General features: G+C 47.3%; 1 protein-coding gene across 2 annotated transcripts in view; it reads right to left on the reverse strand.

Annotated features, from left to right (window-relative positions):
- The window catches only part of LOC105692442 (homeotic protein ultrabithorax), a 112,366-nt gene that overhangs the window by 42,523 nt on the left and 50,898 nt on the right, over window positions 1-18,945 (reverse strand). The window contains exon 2 of one of the 2 annotated variants that reach the window (XM_048657321.1): window positions 5,787-5,840. The exons of the other annotated variant lie outside the window; for it this stretch is intronic. Within the exon in view, the coding sequence (XP_048513278.1) occupies window positions 5,787-5,840 (54 nt within the window). The remainder of the gene's footprint in view (window positions 1-5,786; window positions 5,841-18,945) is intronic. 2 annotated transcript variants of the gene reach the window in all.

Below are 18,945 nucleotides of genomic sequence, written 5' to 3' on the forward strand. Positions count from 1 at the left end.
CTGGGGTTTCTCTCTCTTATTACGCGAACTACGTAACGCGAATACTTCATTGTTCATAACGTCGGGCATTATAAATTTGTAGTGCGGCTGGCAGGGAAACCTTCGCCGCGATTTATATTTCTTTATTTTCTCCGTTTGTCCGTGTTGTGTTTCGCTTTGGTACACGCACACATACACACACGCACACGCGCGCGCGTGTACATATCCGCCCTTTTATATCCCTTAGGCACCGAGGGGGGGAGGGGTCAGATCCCCACCCCTTCACGTTTCGTTGCTATCTTCGGTGGCGACCCTCGGGTATCCCAGGTCGCCCATAACAATAATAGTATCAATCGAAACGCCATTTCGACCACGAGTGCCCGTGTCATTTTATTGGGCAATAGCTCAGACCGTCACCCGGACCCTGCGGATATATAGCTCCTCCGAGCCAGGAGACGGAGGGGTGCAATCTCGACCTCGATTTCGATCCTCTCCAATTCCACTTTAATTACTGACTCGACGAATAAAGTTTAACCCGCCGGTATTATTCGCACTCAATTTTAGTATTTCATTGCACGAATCGACTGCACCGCTTGGATGTGATATAATAAAAAAAAAAAACCGCATTCGGCAATTTTTGAAATTACCGAGTGAGGTACGCGTACATACATTTTTTTTTTTTTACCGTAGGATTTTTTACACGACATGAAAAGCGAGGAGTTTCAGACCATCGGAAAAAGGGGACGGTGATTTAGCCCCCATAAATCGATACCTTTTTTTTTTTCTTTTTCTTCTTCTTTCGAGGTGCGAGCGGCGGATCGGTTTCGTCCGTTCAAATTTTGGAGAAAGTCGGTAAACAATGCGAGTAGTTCCGAGTCGAAGCTAGGCGTGAGGATGAGCCGTAAAAAACGGTCGAAGCGACAAAAAAAAAATTAGAAAGTAAGGGTCGCGTACGACAAAAAAAGAGGCGAAAAAAAAAAGTGTCTATACACACATAATGAAAATGAGCGAGTCGGGGGAATCCTGGCGTTTGTGTATTATATACGTACATACCGCTCGACGGTATATACAGCGGAGGGAGGAGGAGGAGGAGGAGAAATCTGTAAAGGGTGACCTTGCGGTGGTTCTGCTTGGGAATGGTCAGTGCGGGTCGTCGAGGGTCAGTGGGGGTGTTGGTGCAGGGGTCGTTCGGGGCTACGTACGAAAGGGATCGAGAAGCGCGAAACACCTCAACCTGCAACGGCGGCCAACGCCGAGCTCGATTTCATTATATGTATGTCTCCCAGTGTGTATAACGCCTGCAACGCCTGCACCCGCCGCCATTACTCAAACGCCCCTTCGCGAGCCGCGTTTCGCGTTCCGCTCTCTCAGATGTAACTCGGGCGCCTCCACTCGACGCAGCAAAAGCAAAAGCAGCAGCAGCGAATAGCAGCAACAGCAGCGGCGAATAGCAGCTTCGACGCTTGTGCCGGTATATACCGCTGTCGACGATAGCAAAATACGGGGCCGCCGTAGCGACAAAGGCTGCTCTTATTATTTCGAAATTTTTTTTTTTACGCGGTATCCGCATAGCTCGTTGTATCCCCCCCCCCCCCCCCCCCGTATGCTTTATAGATCGAACGTTATAAATAGCGATTTTAACGACATCGCGTTGGTGTAGAGGGGACTTGTACGTAACGACGTAGCGTATCTGTCCCGACGTACGACTCGTGCAACAAGGTGGTATATCTTGCTAAAAGAGCTATCTATATTTATGCAAGTTGCGCGTATAAACTGTACCACCCCATATAACGCACAATCCTCGGAACGATACGGTCCGTTGTATGGCGCCTCTGCGTCTCCTTCGTATATAATAACCGAATTCTATGTCCTTTCTTCTCTCCTGCACTTGTTCACCCCCAGGGCCAAGTCACTCGACGAAGATCCGCGAAAAATTGACGAATGCTCGGGGCTTCGCGCGACACGTCGCAATTTCGAGACCGCGAGCGTGCACGCGGTATAAGGACGCGGAGATCGAAAGCGGCAGCTGTATGTTTTTAGCGATCGGTGATACTTTTTTTGTTTTTTTTTTTTTCCCCCGCCCCCCTTTTCTCATATTCTTGAAACGAAACAGATACGGTATGCGGAGGTTATTCGTATAAATTACAGACATAACAGAGGACGCATTGAGGAGAGAATTTAGCTCGTACGTACATCGATAATATATATATATATATATATATAAAGAGACGAGCGAGAGGGCAGTGGCCGCGGTATCCCGAGTTACTCGCGTATACATACCTATACTATACGTACGAAAACTCTTGGTATACTATAAGTTGCAGGGTGTACCGATATGTCCGGTGGTTGCATAGGAGTAAGAGAACGAGAATGAGAAACGACGAAGACGACGACGGAGACGACGACGAGAACGACGACGTTACGGATGCGAGTGGTATTATAGGTGTATGTATATATATAACATATGCTGTATGGAGAGACGGAACGTTGGGTACGTACGTATAGCTAGCCGCAACACGTGGAGCGGTCGGTCGCCGGGGGGAAACCGGGGGGGGGGGTGATGGGGAGGGGGGGGGGGAGTGCCGATACAGTTTTCTCCGTGAGAAGGCGAGGAGCTGCCGCGTATATATAGGTACCAAAGTTCTCCGGAGAGAGAACTTGGTCGAGTATAAGAAAATAAATAAATAAATAAATAAATATATAAATAAATAAATAAGAGAAGAAGAAGAAGAAGAAGAAGAAGAAGCGAGCGGAGGATCTTTCTCGGGAGCGAGCGGCCGGGGCTCCTCGTCTACCAACGAGAAACCCAATTAAGAAATGTTTTGTCCGTTCTGCTGCTGTTGCTGCTGCTGCTGCTGTTGCTGCCGGTGATCCCGCAGGTACACCGGAGGGGCAGCCTGCCGAAGGAAAAGGAAGGGAAGGAAGGCCAACGGTAAAGGGAGAAGAATGAGGAGAAAAGGAACGAAACTCAAAGAATAAGAAGAAGAAGAATAAGACTAAGAATAAGAATAACAAGGAGAAAAAGAACTTTGGAGAAAAAGAGGAGAGGATCGAAGAGAGTCCACGATTCGCGATCGCGGGATCGCAGCGTGAGTCGAACGTATCGGATCGGCGCGGCGCGGCGCGGCGGCGCGGGTAAATCGGGTGCATCGGGGGCTAACGTCGGATGCACGAGCTTCGCGAAGATGGGTATAAAGAGCGCGGCTTTCGCATAGGCGGCAGAACGGCAGCTGTTTGAGACCGGCAAATTAGTAGCCGGTGCGTGATTGGTCTGTTGCCGCCCCCCCCCCCCCCCCCCGTCCTTATTCTATATACCTTTAGACGCGCGTACACGCGTACACCGCATCTCTCTCGCGTGTGTGTACACGCACACCGAGAAACCGAGCGAAACCCACACGACCAACCAGAAATGCATACATATATATATATATATATATATATACTGCAAAAAGACTGTACCCAGCGTCGAATCGCGTATACCGATACTGTATTGGTGGAGAGGTAGGTCGCAGGTAGGTACCGACAACCGCGACCAATACCATTGCTTCCGTGACGAACGTTGGAAGGTATATACCTATATACCTATATAGATAGATAGAAAGAGCGACCTGCATGTGCAGCGGGAGGGCGGCGAGCCAGCATGCATGCATGCATCGGCGTCCTCCTCGTCGTCGTCGTCGTCGTCGTCGTCGTGGTACTCCGGAGCAGCAGGAACGGGCGTCGTCTCGCAATTTACTCGCGATATCTTTATACGGGGATTTACGAGCAGATAATCATCGAAGGATGTTCCGGTGTTTTTCGACCGAATTATTGTTGTTATCATTATCGTTATGTTATCGTCATTATTGTTGCTATTATAATTTTTTCTTTCTTTTTTTTTTTTCTTCTCCCTTTCGTTTCTACCTTACAATGTTTCTACACATGACGCCACGGTTCCCCCCCCCCCGACGAAGAACGAACATCTATATACCGGCGTATTATAAAACAGGTATTAATCGACTTCCCCTCGCGGTGCACCGCGCGGCGATCACGTCGGTATGAGAATTATAACTGATGTATGACTTTATTATAAGAATTGCAATTTTTATCATCATTCCGACTCGTATTTTATTTCACGGTAAGAAAAATTTCTATACAGATATGTACCGCGCGTATACCGGTTTAGTTCGACGTCGACCATAACTCTCGCGAGATTGGATACGTGTACATCACATATATATATATATATATATATATGTATTTTCTTTGGACGTTACAAACCGAAAAACGGAGTAACTTTTATTTTTTTCGATCGATCCCATCCGAACGATACGATTCGGCGGTAGCGAAGGATTAAATTTCGAACTCGATGAGGATTCGATTTTCAATTCGATACGGCGTAATCGTGTAGGTTGTGCAACTCTTGTAAGCGCGTGAGAAACGGACACTCGTATATTATCGGGTTAAGAATTATCCGAGGAACATTATCACGGGTATATACCCGACGCAATTGAATTATGCGACGATATGTTTGTATGAAAAGGAATATAAATACGCGACGTCATCTTTTTGCAACCCCATCGCCGGGGATGCCTCACTCCCCGTGGCAAACGATCTCCGAGGAATGTCGATAAAATATACGCGTACACGGTACGAGAAATAAAAAGATAGCGATGCGAATAAAAATTGCTAAAAATCGCTAAAAAAAAAAAAAAGGAACAATTTGAAAAAAATCGTCAGCTGAACGCGAAACGAGGAGTTTTGGCGGGTGCAAAGCTCCCGATCCTGCGCGTTATAGAGAACCGCAACGAGTGAAGAAGAGAGGAGAGGAAGGATAAGGATAAGGATAAGGGAGAGGGAGAGGGAGAGGGAGAGGAAAAGGGACGTCACGGAACTCACGCGGCGAGAGTGGTCTCGCGAGGCACGACTCCTGGGGCTCGGAGTTTGACCGCGAGAAGAAACGCGAGAGCTGAACCACGGGGACGGTACGAGGTGGTTGTATATATACATACATACATACGGGTAGAGTACATAAACGTACACTCATGAGAGGTAGGTTTCTACAAGGTAGCTGTATACCACCTATCTTGATACGATACGAGTTGGCCAAGCGCAACCCGTAGAACCCGGTAATCCTATTGGCCCGTGCGATGCCCATGCGACCGATGAAACCGTGCAGCACTGTGGAGCGGCGCAGCTCACCGCGGTGCCGCAGCTCCTCTTCCACGTTCGAAACCCTAACTCGTAAATCCTCACTAGCTTCTGCTGTCACGCCGCTGCTGCCTTTGCTTCCAGTGTACACTAGGTATAGGTAGGTAGGTAGGTAGGTAGGTAGGTAGGTAGGTAGGTAGGTACGGGTTCGCTGCAGCAGTCCCTAACTTCATTGCAGCAGTAGATGAGGTTGCACCAGAAGAGAATAGATACCGAGGGCGAACCAACGGCGGATATGCAACGGACCACAAAGTCACGCTGCTCATAGGTATAGGACACTACGTAACGCGTCCATTTACATCGCGTGCTCGACTTCATCTTGTCGCCTCGATTTCTGTACCCACAGAGGCTTCTATCCTTCGTAATGAGCTCGCTGTACTATACAGCTGGACGTTACTACTGCTCCGTTCGAGTGTACGGAGATCGTTCGCGCGGTGGTGGTTTTTTTTATAATTTTTTTTGTTGCTCTTTTTTTTTGGATTTCACCTTATCGTCTAATCGATTCAGCCGAGTGGAGGAACGATAGATCGCGATATCGACTAGATTCGGAGTCGATCGAAAATAATTTCTAGACGCGGAGATTGATTTTAGAAAGAAATGGCGCTGACTGCACTTACCGAGATTGAACCACGTTTCCATATAACATCTCGCATCGGATATATTCTGCTTACCTGAAACATGAGGAAAAAAACGAAAAGATGTAATCAACACGGTTTCGACCAAAGCTTCGAATGCGAAGGGGGTAAGAAAGCTCGGCAAAATACGCCTCGCGTATAGATTCTCAATTCTCAAGACAGCTGGTCAAAATAATAAGCAAAATCGCATACATACATATATATATAGCTATACACGATCTGTAAAGGAGGTTCTGCATCAGGTATACATGTACACACATTCGTCTGTCATTTCGGACGGGCGGATTCGCGAGATATATACGAGTGCAAAGTTTTCAGAAAAAGTTGAAGCCACGTATCCTCGCGTGGTCCGCCATCGCTCCGTTCGGGTTTGGCGTCAGGTCGACGTTACGTCACGTCCGCGTCGCGTTCGAACGGTGGTAAAAATAAAGGATCGCTACACGGGGTTGCGGGACGGGGTGGACGCTCGAATAGCCGGGCGCGTCGACGATTCGTACGCGAACGCGGGGACGTACGCGGTACGGGAACGGTACGAAAAGCGACGACGGGACGTTGAGCGGTGAGAAAAAGTTGGACGAGGTTCGACCACCATTACGTCGTACACGTCCGCCGAGACGGAGGAGGACGAGGGGAATAAGAGTAAAAGGAAGAGCGAAGGGCAACGTCGACGGTGTGCAACGCATGTGCCGTGGGCAGGATTGAAACCCGCGGAAGAAGTAAAATGGCGGGAGGGTTGAGGGGGGGGGGGGTCGGGGGGTGGTTGGGAACCGAGGGGGGAAGTCGGCTCCCAGGTTTCCTGTATACCTTCCGACGAGCTAATGGGACACAATTAAACGATTTCGTATCAAAGAACGCCGCTGACTCGCTGGCTGGACGTCGTTCCCTTCAAGGATCAGAAATGCTGAAGGCGACCGCGCGCGAGAGCTAGAAAATGAAGAGAGGGAGGGAAGAACGAAGCGCGGCTCGAACCGCGCCGAGCGGTATCCGCAAGCTCGATGTGCGACTCTCGTCGCTACCTACTAGCGAGTCTAGAAAAATTGTTAGCCTACGTCCAATTCCATCTCATTAGCGAGAAAACGGCAGCTGATGCTTGTCTTCGGAGTCTTAGTGCAAGAACCGAAGAAGCCTTCGGTAGCCATGTAGGGAACCGGTCGCCGCGGTATCCTCCTTCAGGACTACCTCTTGCCTATACCCGGTGTCTTTTCCCTCGCTAAAACTCAACCTTCGTCTATCCGACTGTATCGCCCGTACGATGTACGTAGCTCGCATAGGTCGCTCGCTTATACGTAAACGAGATCGCGTCGACGAATCGCGTTCAAACGAGTGAGCGATTGTCGAATTTCTGTTTCTCTCCTTTTTTTCGTCAAACTACAAATTCGCCAACTGCACCTGTGGAAGGCAACTCGTACATCGGAATCCATGCGTATTTCCAACGTACGTTTCGAAGAGTTTACGAGTTCGTGACTTTTCGATGAGAATCGGCTTTCGTCGACGTCAGAAATTTGAATCCGCGTACGAAATGAATGATCGCCCATCGGAACACCCTGTATACCACACGAAGCGGTTACACCGGTGGTTGCTGCTGTGTGCGTATATATATATATATATATATAAGGTACATGCATCAGCACGCGCATGCATGCAATGCTCCCGCAAAACAAAGCGGGCTCGTTAGGAGGTGGATTGCAACCGCTGTAACCACTGGGACTGTTACACCGGGCTGGAACGAGGTCTCTCCCATCGTCTTTTCCCGTCTTTTAAAGCCGTACGAAACTGCTGCCTATACCTTTCCTTACCTCCCTCGGTTATACCTACACACCTCGAGTACCGATATACCTCGATCTCTCTTCGCCGGGATATACCCCAAGGCTCGAACCCACGACTCGCGGTAGATACGAGTAAGCTCTCGAATGGATAATTGTCCGTGTCTCTGCTTCGCCTCGGTACTCGTTGCACGTTTTTTAAGACGAAAAGAAATTCTTTTTTCTAGCCCGGCCCTTATACCTCCGCTCGTGTCTACGCCGTTTCCTCTCTCTCTCTCTCCCCTTCTCTCCTCTCCTCTCCTCTCCCTATGTACACACACACGACGCGGTGGATAAGTTGCCATTGAAGTTGTTCCCGCATAGCTAACCGCCGTAGTTTATAGAGGTTCGCATCAGAATCACGCCGATCGCGATCTGCAGTTTGCACCGCACAGCTTATATGTATATACGTGTACGCGGATGCGCTTCGTTTCCGGAGGTTCAACGGCAGCCCGAATAAAGCGGCAACGGAAACCGTGGCGTTAAGGGTTTTAATCGCGTCGCGCTCGCCCGCGCGATATTCGCGAATCCCGCGCGATTATCGCCCCTCACTCCGTAATTCTTATGGAGGAGTCGAGTTAAGGGTCGCCGCGTCGTTTCTATTTTTAGGCGAAATGTACTTATATGTACGTATACATATATAACCGTATAAGTACAGGGGCATGTACCGCGGGTTCCGCCGAAGTTACACCGCGAAGGTGTTCGTTAAGCTATACACATCCGATCGTAAATTATTCCTCCTGCGCAACTTTCACGCTACGTTGAAATTTTCTATTTAAGTACGTTTGGATTATAGTCAAAGGGATGGGGGTGAGGGGGGGGGGGGGGATTCGACGGCGATCGGTGCGCGGAATCTGTACGTACTGTAATTGTATAAAACTACTCCTGCTCACAACTACGGTCGCCGCGCTGCGAAGCGAGGTTTGACTTATAAGCGGCATAGCCGTAATTCGATCGCCGAGCGATTATACCGTTTACGGATTAATTAGAGCGTTCCTGCCCGATGTGTATGCAATGTATACCTATATGCACGTCTGTGTATACTATCTGATCGCTACCTCGGTTGAGTGAATAAGACGGGAAGAAAAAAAAAAAAATTAATTGAAAATAAGATAAAAAGAGAACGGTATAGGCAAAAGGAAAAGCGTTAATATTGTGAAACGATCATTCGCGATCCGATCTCGGTGCGTTTATATACATGTATATATAAGACGGGTATATAGATTCAATTGACGTTCGACGATTAAATACACTCTCATGTCCTTATCAGTTCAAACGTTGATCGCACGTGCAGGGACCTCTTTAAGGAGCTGATCAATTAAAACTGACGATAAGAGAATAAAAAAAAAAAAAAAAGAAAAAGAGGAAAAGAGGAAAAGAAAAAAGGGGCGCAGCTTGGGGGGGACGGAAGTGCGTAACGGCGTTCATGCCGTCGTAGAAAATAACCCCGCGTATCTCGAGTGAAAATGTTCACCGAGAAAGAAGTATTATTATCGTTTCGTACGTATTATAAAGTCGTTACGATCACGAGTCCCCCTTACATATAATATTCGCTCGTTGAAAATTGCCTATATCGAAAGGTAATAACTATGTTGCATATCTCGGTATTCGTATACCACGTACGGATGTGAGGCGGCTATATTTTTATTCATTTAACGCGTATATTTTTGAGGGTGAAAACGAGATCGGCGAAGTCCGGGGGGGGGGGGGGGGTCGCGGTTGGGGTGTATCGGCCGAAATCGGCGGCGATAACGAGAGCGACGCGGTATCCTTCATATACACACAAGCGGGTTCGAACGTTGTTAACTCTCTCGAAACTTCGGAGGAGAAGAGAACGAGAGAAAATATGAAGGCGAGGTGATCGGCCTTAGCGCGCGAGGACGGAGCCGAACCGGAGACCGCGGTGCGGCGTCGTTGCCGCGGTGCCATGCGGCTCGTGTATCTATATAGTACCTACCGGCGGAGGGGGGAGGGGGGGAGGGAGGCCCCTCGCGGAGCTGAAAAGGTCCGCGCAACGACGGACGCAAAAGTATAAAGTCTGCAAAATCGCGTATAAGAGTAATACATACAAGCGAAGCTCAGCGCAGCAACGCGGGCAAGGAACGGCGAGCTCCGGCAACATCAGCGGCAAACCAGCGGGAGCGGCAGCGGCAACGGCAGCACCGGGACGAGTTTATGCGATTTTTACACTCGATCTGATTTTTTGGCGGCGCGCCTCGCTCTCGCGTAGACAGATATATGTCCCACGGCGTACAAGGGGCCCCGCGTATAAAGACATCGAAGCGAAGCCAACGAGAATTCCTCATCCCGTCCCTCCCCCTGCCCCCCATCCCCCCCCTCCCCCCCCCAGTTCGCTCCCTCCGTCGGTCCCGCCGTCATCCTCTTTGCCACCATACTTGGTATACCCTCCCCCTCCCCCCCCGCGCCGCCCGGTACGTGGGGTATATACACGTACGCCGCGTATGCTATACCGATCTATCTCCGTCCTTCGTTGCGATCCTTATAAATTTTTTTTTCCTCTCGTTCTTCCTCTCTCTCTCTCTCTACGATGTATCTCTTCTCCTTCGCTATCCGAACCCTCCGCCCGACTCTTGAAGGAACCTCTTCCACTCGAGCAGGAGAGTGGAACAAGAAGACGAATAAGTAAAGGGCCTCGCCCATATAACCGGTTCACGGCTCTCGTCATCGGGTCCCTCAGCCCTCCGCCCTCAGCCCTCCGCCCTCCGCCTTTTCCGTGACCGCGAACGACCGGACCAACCAAACTCCGATCGGGTATTATCCTTGTAATAGGTACGTACGTACCTATATACGCGTGTACGGATCTGGTGCACCTAGATCAAATATGCAGCAGGGAGTATATCACCGCGAAGAAGATCCGCGTCCGCTGCTGTATATCCTCATCTACTCTGCATAGGATAAAAGCGAACGCTCGTAAATCAGCGAGCGAGTTGTTGGCGACCTTCGCAACGCCTTCGCACAGTATATATACACACGTGTGTATATAGGCCTACGTACGTACGTACATACATACAATATCTATAGCGCATGTATTAAATATCGATCGAGTGTAAATTGCCTATTGTTTCCGTATACCGATAAGAGTCTCGCTAACGTATAGTATAAGTGCGGTGTACTTTGTTCTTGTACCGTTGTCGTAGCTTTTTTCCGTTTCATCGGTTATTTCTTCATTGTTTTTTTTTTTTTTGTTTTTTTTTGTTTCTTTTTTATCACGCCACTTCTCTAATCGAAGCGAGCGATCGAAAAGATTGATTTAACGACCGGCGGCGATGCACGGATCGTAAGCGCCCGCAACTATCATCTCTACACTGCAACCGCGATGAAAATTCGGATCACGCGCGAGACGAGGGGCCCCGTACGTCATTCGGTTATACGAAGTTTTCGACTTCGCGATGCTCTTTGCAACGTATGTGGTGTGTATAGGTATACACATCCCATACAACAACGACAACACCCGTCCACGGTTTCTGGATGTCGCGTAACCGGATACAGCTGCCTCGGTGCAATTCGCATCCGCGTTCATATATACCTTCGAGAAGAACCCAGAGGGTAGAGAATAATGCAGGAGGGAGGAGGCCTCGCGCGGATCAGCTGCGGCTTCAATGTACGGAATAAGTTGCGAGTAAGAATAAAGCGTTATCGCAAAGCGTAGAAGAAGAAGAAATAGAAGAAGAAGAGGAAGAGGAAGAAGAAGAAGAAGAGGGAAAAGTATAAGGAGAACGAGAATGAGGCGAGGGAACGAACGAACGAACGAACGAAGAGGAACGTTGGTACAACGTCCACTCGTCAAGCGGCATGCGGCCACCGCGCCGTTTGCCTTTACATAACCGACCGTGTGCGCCGCCTCGTACTGCCTGCCGGCGAGACCGAACGACCGCTTTTACAACTCAATGCGATGGGGCCCGCGGGGCCCCCGCGTGTACGTACAACGGTGTACCTTCTTCGTACGCCCTGCCATGACGCTACGGCGCGGCGCGGCGCCGGTCGGATGTAAGGAGGACGAAACTCGGGAGACTCGCGAGACGCTCCTTACTTCCCCTCGTACACTCTCGAAGGATACGTGCAAGTGCTGCGGGTCCGAAGTCGTTACTTTTCTACATCCCTTGCGTCTATCGCTGACGATTGTATCCCGGTTGCTTACATTATGTTTCGCGCGCTTTCTCAAAACGTTCGTTTCGCATTATTTTAGCGGTGAGCCGCTATGATGCAATTAGAACCGAAGCGGAATAAACGGACTTTTCCGTTCACCGCGTGGGCGTATAGGTGGTAATATTCATAGCGACGGCGCAACTGTACACCGACCGTGATCACAAGTGAAATATATGTAAACGAGACGCTATCTGATTTAGGTTCTCGCGAAATATCCCTAGTCGGATTTACAGCAGCGACACAGCAGAGGTGGGGGGATCACCTCACAAAACTGACACAGCCATTCAACGATGATTTAACGATAAACGAGACGCGTTGGCAGTCTGAAGCAGTTAGCAATTGGAAGTTGGCATGCAATTATTATCCTTAATGCGTCTCGTTTATTGTCCTTTTCTTACAACACTCATTTCGAGTGCATCAATGGCGCAAGTGTTTACTCTGTCATCAACGGAGATCATCCTATCCTATTTAATTCAAAATAAGAACATCAATCGTGTCTTCTACGATATTATCGACAGATAGATTCCAATATTTTCGGTAAACACGCCGTGGATCATATCAGATCGCGGCCGGTCGATGCGATCCCCCCACCTCTGCTGTGACGCCGCTGTACATTCGACTAGGGATATTTTGCGTGAACCTAAATCAGATCACGTCGTGTTTACATATCTCACTTATGAACACGTTCGGTGTACATGGAATGGCGCACGTACGACGGTACACCACGTGTGCGTAAAGCGTCGTCGCGGCGTCTTTGGAACCACACGTCGTCTTCTCGTCACCTCGTTATCCCGAGTCGTTGTGCGTTGTGTTGGAATACAGAAAAATTTCTAGAAAACTCTTCCGTCGCAGCGTAGCGGTCAAGAGGTTTTACGGGCGCCTCGTTTACGCGGTGAATGGACAAAAATATCGGGTTGAAGTGGTCGAAAATATTGAGAAACTTGCGAGAGAATTTATTACTCAGGGACAACGAAGGGCGGGACAAAGCGAAGAATGAATTTTTATAGTACGAGACGGTGTGGAATATAAAGAGAAAAATAGAGATATTGTCTTTTTGAGTACGGCGGTAGTACAACAGTCGACGATGACGGCTATTTATATCGTCAGGGGCGATTTTGGTTAAATCTAGGATAGGCCGTGTTTCATTCGTCACGCGGAACGGGGAAAAAAATACGTAGCGTAATGAATTATAAATAAATGAAACAAATGTCTCGTGGTAAATAATATACATTTTAAATTATATACACGTGGAATAGAATTTATGGTGCTCCACGAAGAGGTGGGTACTGCTAGATAGTTTAGCCTCACGATCCAATTTTCCATGAATGGTTCTCTAAATTGATTTCGAGATTCGGTCGCCCTTTTTTTTTTTTTTTCTCTCTCCTCGTGTCTCTCTTCCCTTCTTTCTCTATTTCTACCCATCGCGAAGAGCTTCTATTGGAAAGATAGCGCAGTTGCTTCCCTTATCTCTGAATGCCTATCGCTGCTTTTTCTCCTTCTTTCTCGGTCCTTCGTTTCTCTGTATTCCCCCGTCGCGTCTAGCTTTTCTCCTCCTCCTCCTCCTCCTCCTCCCCCTCCTCATCCGCACCCTCCTTTTTTCCCTCCTCCTCAACCCTCGCTTCTTTTAACAAGATCTTACCAAAGCAAGTTTCACTGCCCTACATAGTAGCCGCTGCTGCTGCCGCTGTTGCTGGTCGCTGATAAAAAAAAAAAAAAAACAAAAACAAAAACAAAATAAACAAACAAACAAAAAAAAAAAAAAAAAGAATACAGAATCTTAGACGGCATTGAGTCGCCTCTCCCGCTTCGACCGCAACTAGTTTTTCACCCTCCCTTGCCCCGTGAAGAAGCTAAGACATTGGCTAGGCTGAGCACTGGGCAGACCCCCATCTTTCAATTAGGAAGTAGATTTATGACAAACGTAGTTTGCGGGACGGCGCACGCTGCCGGATCGTGACGGTATGGTATGGTATGGTATGGTATGGCACTTGCGCCGAGCTGAGTGACCGCCGGCTAGTCGTAATCTTCTTCATTCCAACCGGCAAAACGACGTATGTTGGATATAAACGGGCGTAAATAGAGACGGACGGGCGGACAGGATCTGCTTATAGTATACGAACCTGCACGCCGGCCTCTCGATGACTCCTTAAGATTGCCCGCGAGTGATAAAAGGTTTACGGCGGATACCATTATGTGTATGTATCGCGGCAGAATTAATCTAGATAATTAAAATACACATATATATATATAGTATATCTATATACTTATATATATATATGTGTATAATATACCCGTAATGGACGTTCAACGATGTCGTGACTGGACACTATAAAATCATATAAACTAATTATAATTGAATCCAGTAGTCGTTGATTGATTAAGAAGGGAGAATCTATTTAACGCTGAAATTGCACGCTCTCAAACCCATCGAACGACGTACACTCGAAAAGTGTGGCGTTTATGCATAGGTACGAAAGCACGCGAACAGGCGTATCGTCGAAATCCGAGAATCCGCGAAAGGCGCGGTGTGAAAATTATTTTTTTCGTTCGGCCAAAATGTTATCATTTTTTCTCGAGTATAGGTAGAAATGCAACGGCAAACGGCGATACGATAAATATTAACAGTTTACTTTTTCCGCCCTCATAAATCTCGCAACGGATAATAAGCAGTTCACGTTGAGTGCGTCAACGTTCGGGCTTACGTTTATACGTGTGTAAACACCGTCGGTTTTATGGTTTCTCACTTAATTTCAGAACGGCGGCTCGAGTACGCGCCGTTAAACCTTTACCCGTTTTTTATTCATTCATATTTTACGATCACATGCGGTTTTTTGGAAAATAATTTTTTTTTTCTACAATATTCACGAAATTATATTCCGTCATTCGATAGAGACACACGCGCGTTGATTATATACATTTTGTACATAATTGAGTATAGTTTGCATCCGAGTTGCACGTGTGTTATCGCGATGTAGGGTTATCGTGAATTATCGGGTGAACTTTGATCGCGGTCAAAGTGAGAAAGTCTAGCTAGTGTACACATGCCGATGCACTCCGTACACATGAAGTTGTACGTATACAAACTTACTTGTGACTACGTCGGAACTTGAGAAACGCATGCGCGACGGCAGGTCAGCTGAATTATGCAACCTTCCGACGGTCGAAAAATCTAGCCGATGTATATACTACGAGGTATGTGTATATCGGATGTACAACACGTAGCAAAGTACGATAAAATTCATTTATTATTATTTAGCAAATTAAACAGACAAAGTTTCACTTGCAATTTTTATTACTCGTTATTTTTCCCACCGACTATCGCGATATATGTATATCCCCCGGGTATATAATTATCGCGCATCAATGCGATGCGTTTATTCGATTACTGTCGCAGTTTTTCTGACCCCGTGTACGGTGGAAATTGTGTAAATATTGTTTAAGTGTAATTTATATCAATTTACGAATCGCCGGGCAAAGAAATGCGCATCGGTATACGATGAACGTACATGTGTTAAAGTTCTAATCTACAATCGTAGATACAATGTTAGCGGGGCGGTTCGGTTAAACGACGGCGATTCGCGTCCGCACGGACGTATAATATTCAATGATAAATAATATAAAGTATATAAATTTATTAAATCTATATATGTACACAGGGATTCGCTAATTAAATGCGTTATATTATTAAAGTGATGGTCAGACGATTCTGGTAATTATATACCCTGGGAATGAATAGATTGTTCAAAGTCACGCTACCTCGGACACGGAAACGTATGCGCGCAGGTATACACCCCAATAATGGGACAGTAGTAAAGCTCAGGGTTAACAATAAATGTTTAATTATGTTCTGGCGTACCTCTCCTCGGACGGTATATAGGGTAGATGCGCGGTGTTCAATTATTACTCAAGGATTGAATAAATAAGCTTACGAATCGCCGGTAAATGGTAAAAAGGTAAAAAGGTAAAAAGGTAAAACGAGACTTTTTCAATTTTCCAAAATACCAAATTATCGGTAAATGATGTGTACCCGCATTTATCATGTACGTTTACGTACGTTACCTATATACCAGCTGCGAACGATTGCCAATAATATGCGCGGATTACCGTGCACCATATAATTACATATGTTGATTACATATTCGTACATACGAAGGATCGAGTAGATTACGTATTACGCAAAGTTATGAATTAATAACGTACGAAATATTAAAATCTACAGAACGCACGTTATAATGTAGCGGTATGAAATATGACAGCACGCGGTTTTTTCACTCGCGGTATGCGTATTACACATATAGGTATGTACGTGTGTAGTTACGCGTCCACCCGCACGTACGGGTCAAGTAGTCTAAATTGCGTTTGGCAATTGCACTTGGCCAAACTTGATCCCATAAATCTTGGCGTCCAATTAAAACCACGGCGCAAGATAATTGAAAATAACGAACAAGTGCTTACGAAGCTCTCTGTAACCGCGTGCTGCTGCGGCAACGCTGATGCTCTTATACCACGCGCCGCACGTTCGAATAAATTGTATCCGCACAAAACGAACGTCTAAAATTAACAATTTTTAACTTTCTTCATTTGTCACAAGGAACTTGTTTCATTGTAATAAAAAAAAAAACTGAGTCGACGGAAATTTTAAATCCTTCCATGATTCGATCAGGTGTGAATGATTTTTCACACCCCTTTCGATCGATTATCGATTAATTTTGAATGTGCCTATTTTTTGATACTCGGAGAAAAATATTTCCTCTTTATTCTTAGCATCAAAATTGAAGAAAAAACTCATTTACGATTCACTCACTCACGTTTCAATCGCACACTTATTACCGGTAAATTGAACACTAATTTTTCGAATACCTGCGATAAAATTTCGGAGTAAAACGACGAATCCCCGTAGTACGTATCGCGGATGAGTAAACTGGATGATTAAACGTTGAAAAAATGTAATAAAAACGTTAAAAACAACACATGTTCGCTTACCACAATGTTATGGTGGCCATATTGGAAATATGGTGGAGCGTCGTGCCCCACCCCGGTGGTCGGCGTCGGTCCACGAGGATTCGAAGCTCCAGCAGAGAGCAGCGTCGTCGTAGTCGACGCCGCATCCCATCGACCGGTTTTCTCTACCCGTTAAACCGCCATATTGGCCTAACCGAGAGTTGCGCGCGTCTTGGAGATGCGCCGCGCAGCATCCGAGCTCCGTAGAGCATCGGCAGCCTGTTGTCCTCAGCTTTCTCCGCGTCGCACCGACGCCCACGTTTTAGCAAAATTTTGTGTAATCGAAACATCCGTAATCGCGGTTTGTCGAGGGCGATTGTACAGCGGCTCAAAGGTGCGGCCGTCGCGTCCTAAGTTCAACCGGAATTCCGGGAGTGCGACTAGCTTCGATGATAAACCGGAAGTAGGGAATTTCCGCGCGACTTTACCCATCGCGACGCGACCTCGCGACCTCGCGCGTCCGCGGGGCATCCAATTCGCCGGACCACGTGGAAAACCCTCGCGGTGTTTCGTAAAACGACGATGATAATAATATTTTTCGACAAACGCATCCGAACCGTGCACGATGCATTCGACGGATCGACGCGTCGTGTGCACTAGCGGCGGCCATGCTGGCTCCGACGAGACTAGCCCAAGTCCTCTCACACGACCACCGTTCAACTTCGTCGTCCACTTCGTGCACACGGATTTTACTTCCATCGTTATACTCCTGCTGCTGCTGCTGCTGCTGCTGCCAACGCGCCACCCGCTCCGTCTCTACCACACCTACGCGTTCACCCCACACCTGCACTTTCACCTACACGACTGAAAAATCGGTTTCGAGAAGTCCGAGGATTTCGAGCAGAGACGACGAGACGCTGAAGAGAAAACGACGAACTGTGTAGCTCTGACCCATTGCACTCGGAGGAAAGTCACCAAAGTCACGTGTGAGATCGACAACCCCCCAACAACAACAACAACAACAACAGCAACAACAACAAGAACAACAACAGCAACAACAACAACAACAATGATGATGATAATGACGATGACGACGGTATCGTGCCGCGCGATGGTCGATGATCGTTTATTGCAACGTCGAGCGTTGTAGAGGAATGGGTATACGCGAGGGAATGTCTCCGGCGTATCTACGATATAAGATCGTTTTGAGTCTGGGCACGATCGGGTAGTGGCACGTCATTAATTTCAATAATTGATAGTATCGTAGAGCGCGTACGCCGCGTACCACGTTCGTTTTATTCGTTGGGAACTTCTCTATCGAGACATTGGTACAAGGTTTATATTGATAAATAGGTCGACGCGAATCGTTGTACCGAATTAATTAACATCGAGAATCGGACGATAATCGTTATTAGCGTACAACGATTATATACATATTATATTTAGATACGACTCCCCCTACGGATCGATCGATCGATCGCCTCTCATTCCCTCGATATATAGTTATCGGCCGATATAATAATAGAGATAAATCCTTGACACGGATATCGCGATGATGGCCAAATTATGCAGGTGCAGGTGGTGGACGAAGCGGGCAGGTCTTGTTTCGTGGCGTTGACAGGGATGGCTGTAGTCCAAAGTCAAGACCCATGTTTACGTGCTCGAAAGCCTTGGATTCAAAATTATTCAGTCTCCGTTCTCGGTTGACTTTGATTGAGATACATGCTTCCGCAGCCCTCAACCACACGCATAGCTCTCTACTGCACCGCTACGTTCCTCCTGAGTTGTGCCAGAGAGACCCCCAACTACACGCTACATAATGTAACATAACTTCTCTTATACGTACATGCAGACACACCGCTACGCTACGCCCGCGGTATATACATGTATGTATATACTGTACGCTACGAATGGGAAGTCCAGAAATAATCCCATACGATCTAAATCGAAACAAAACGAAGCGGAAGATATTGAGGACGCAAAAGTCATACCGCGTTGAATGATAATTTTTCACTCGTTCATCCCCCGTCGTCTCGTTTTTTCTATTTACCCCGTTATTTCAGCCGTTCGCTCTCTCTCTCTCTGGCCGCATCGCGTCGCTCTATTATTCTCTCTTCTATCGTGTCGAAGAATAATGATCGTTACACAGTTGTGCGCTCTGTTTAGAATCGAAACGATTTCTCATCGATCGTTTGCCGGAGATCGAGAGGCGCGATGGATCGTTCGTAGTG

The sequence above is a fragment of the Athalia rosae genome, chromosome 6, assembly GCF_917208135.1.
Source record: "Athalia rosae chromosome 6, iyAthRosa1.1, whole genome shotgun sequence".
Lineage (NCBI taxonomy): Eukaryota > Metazoa > Arthropoda > Insecta > Hymenoptera > Athaliidae > Athalia > Athalia rosae.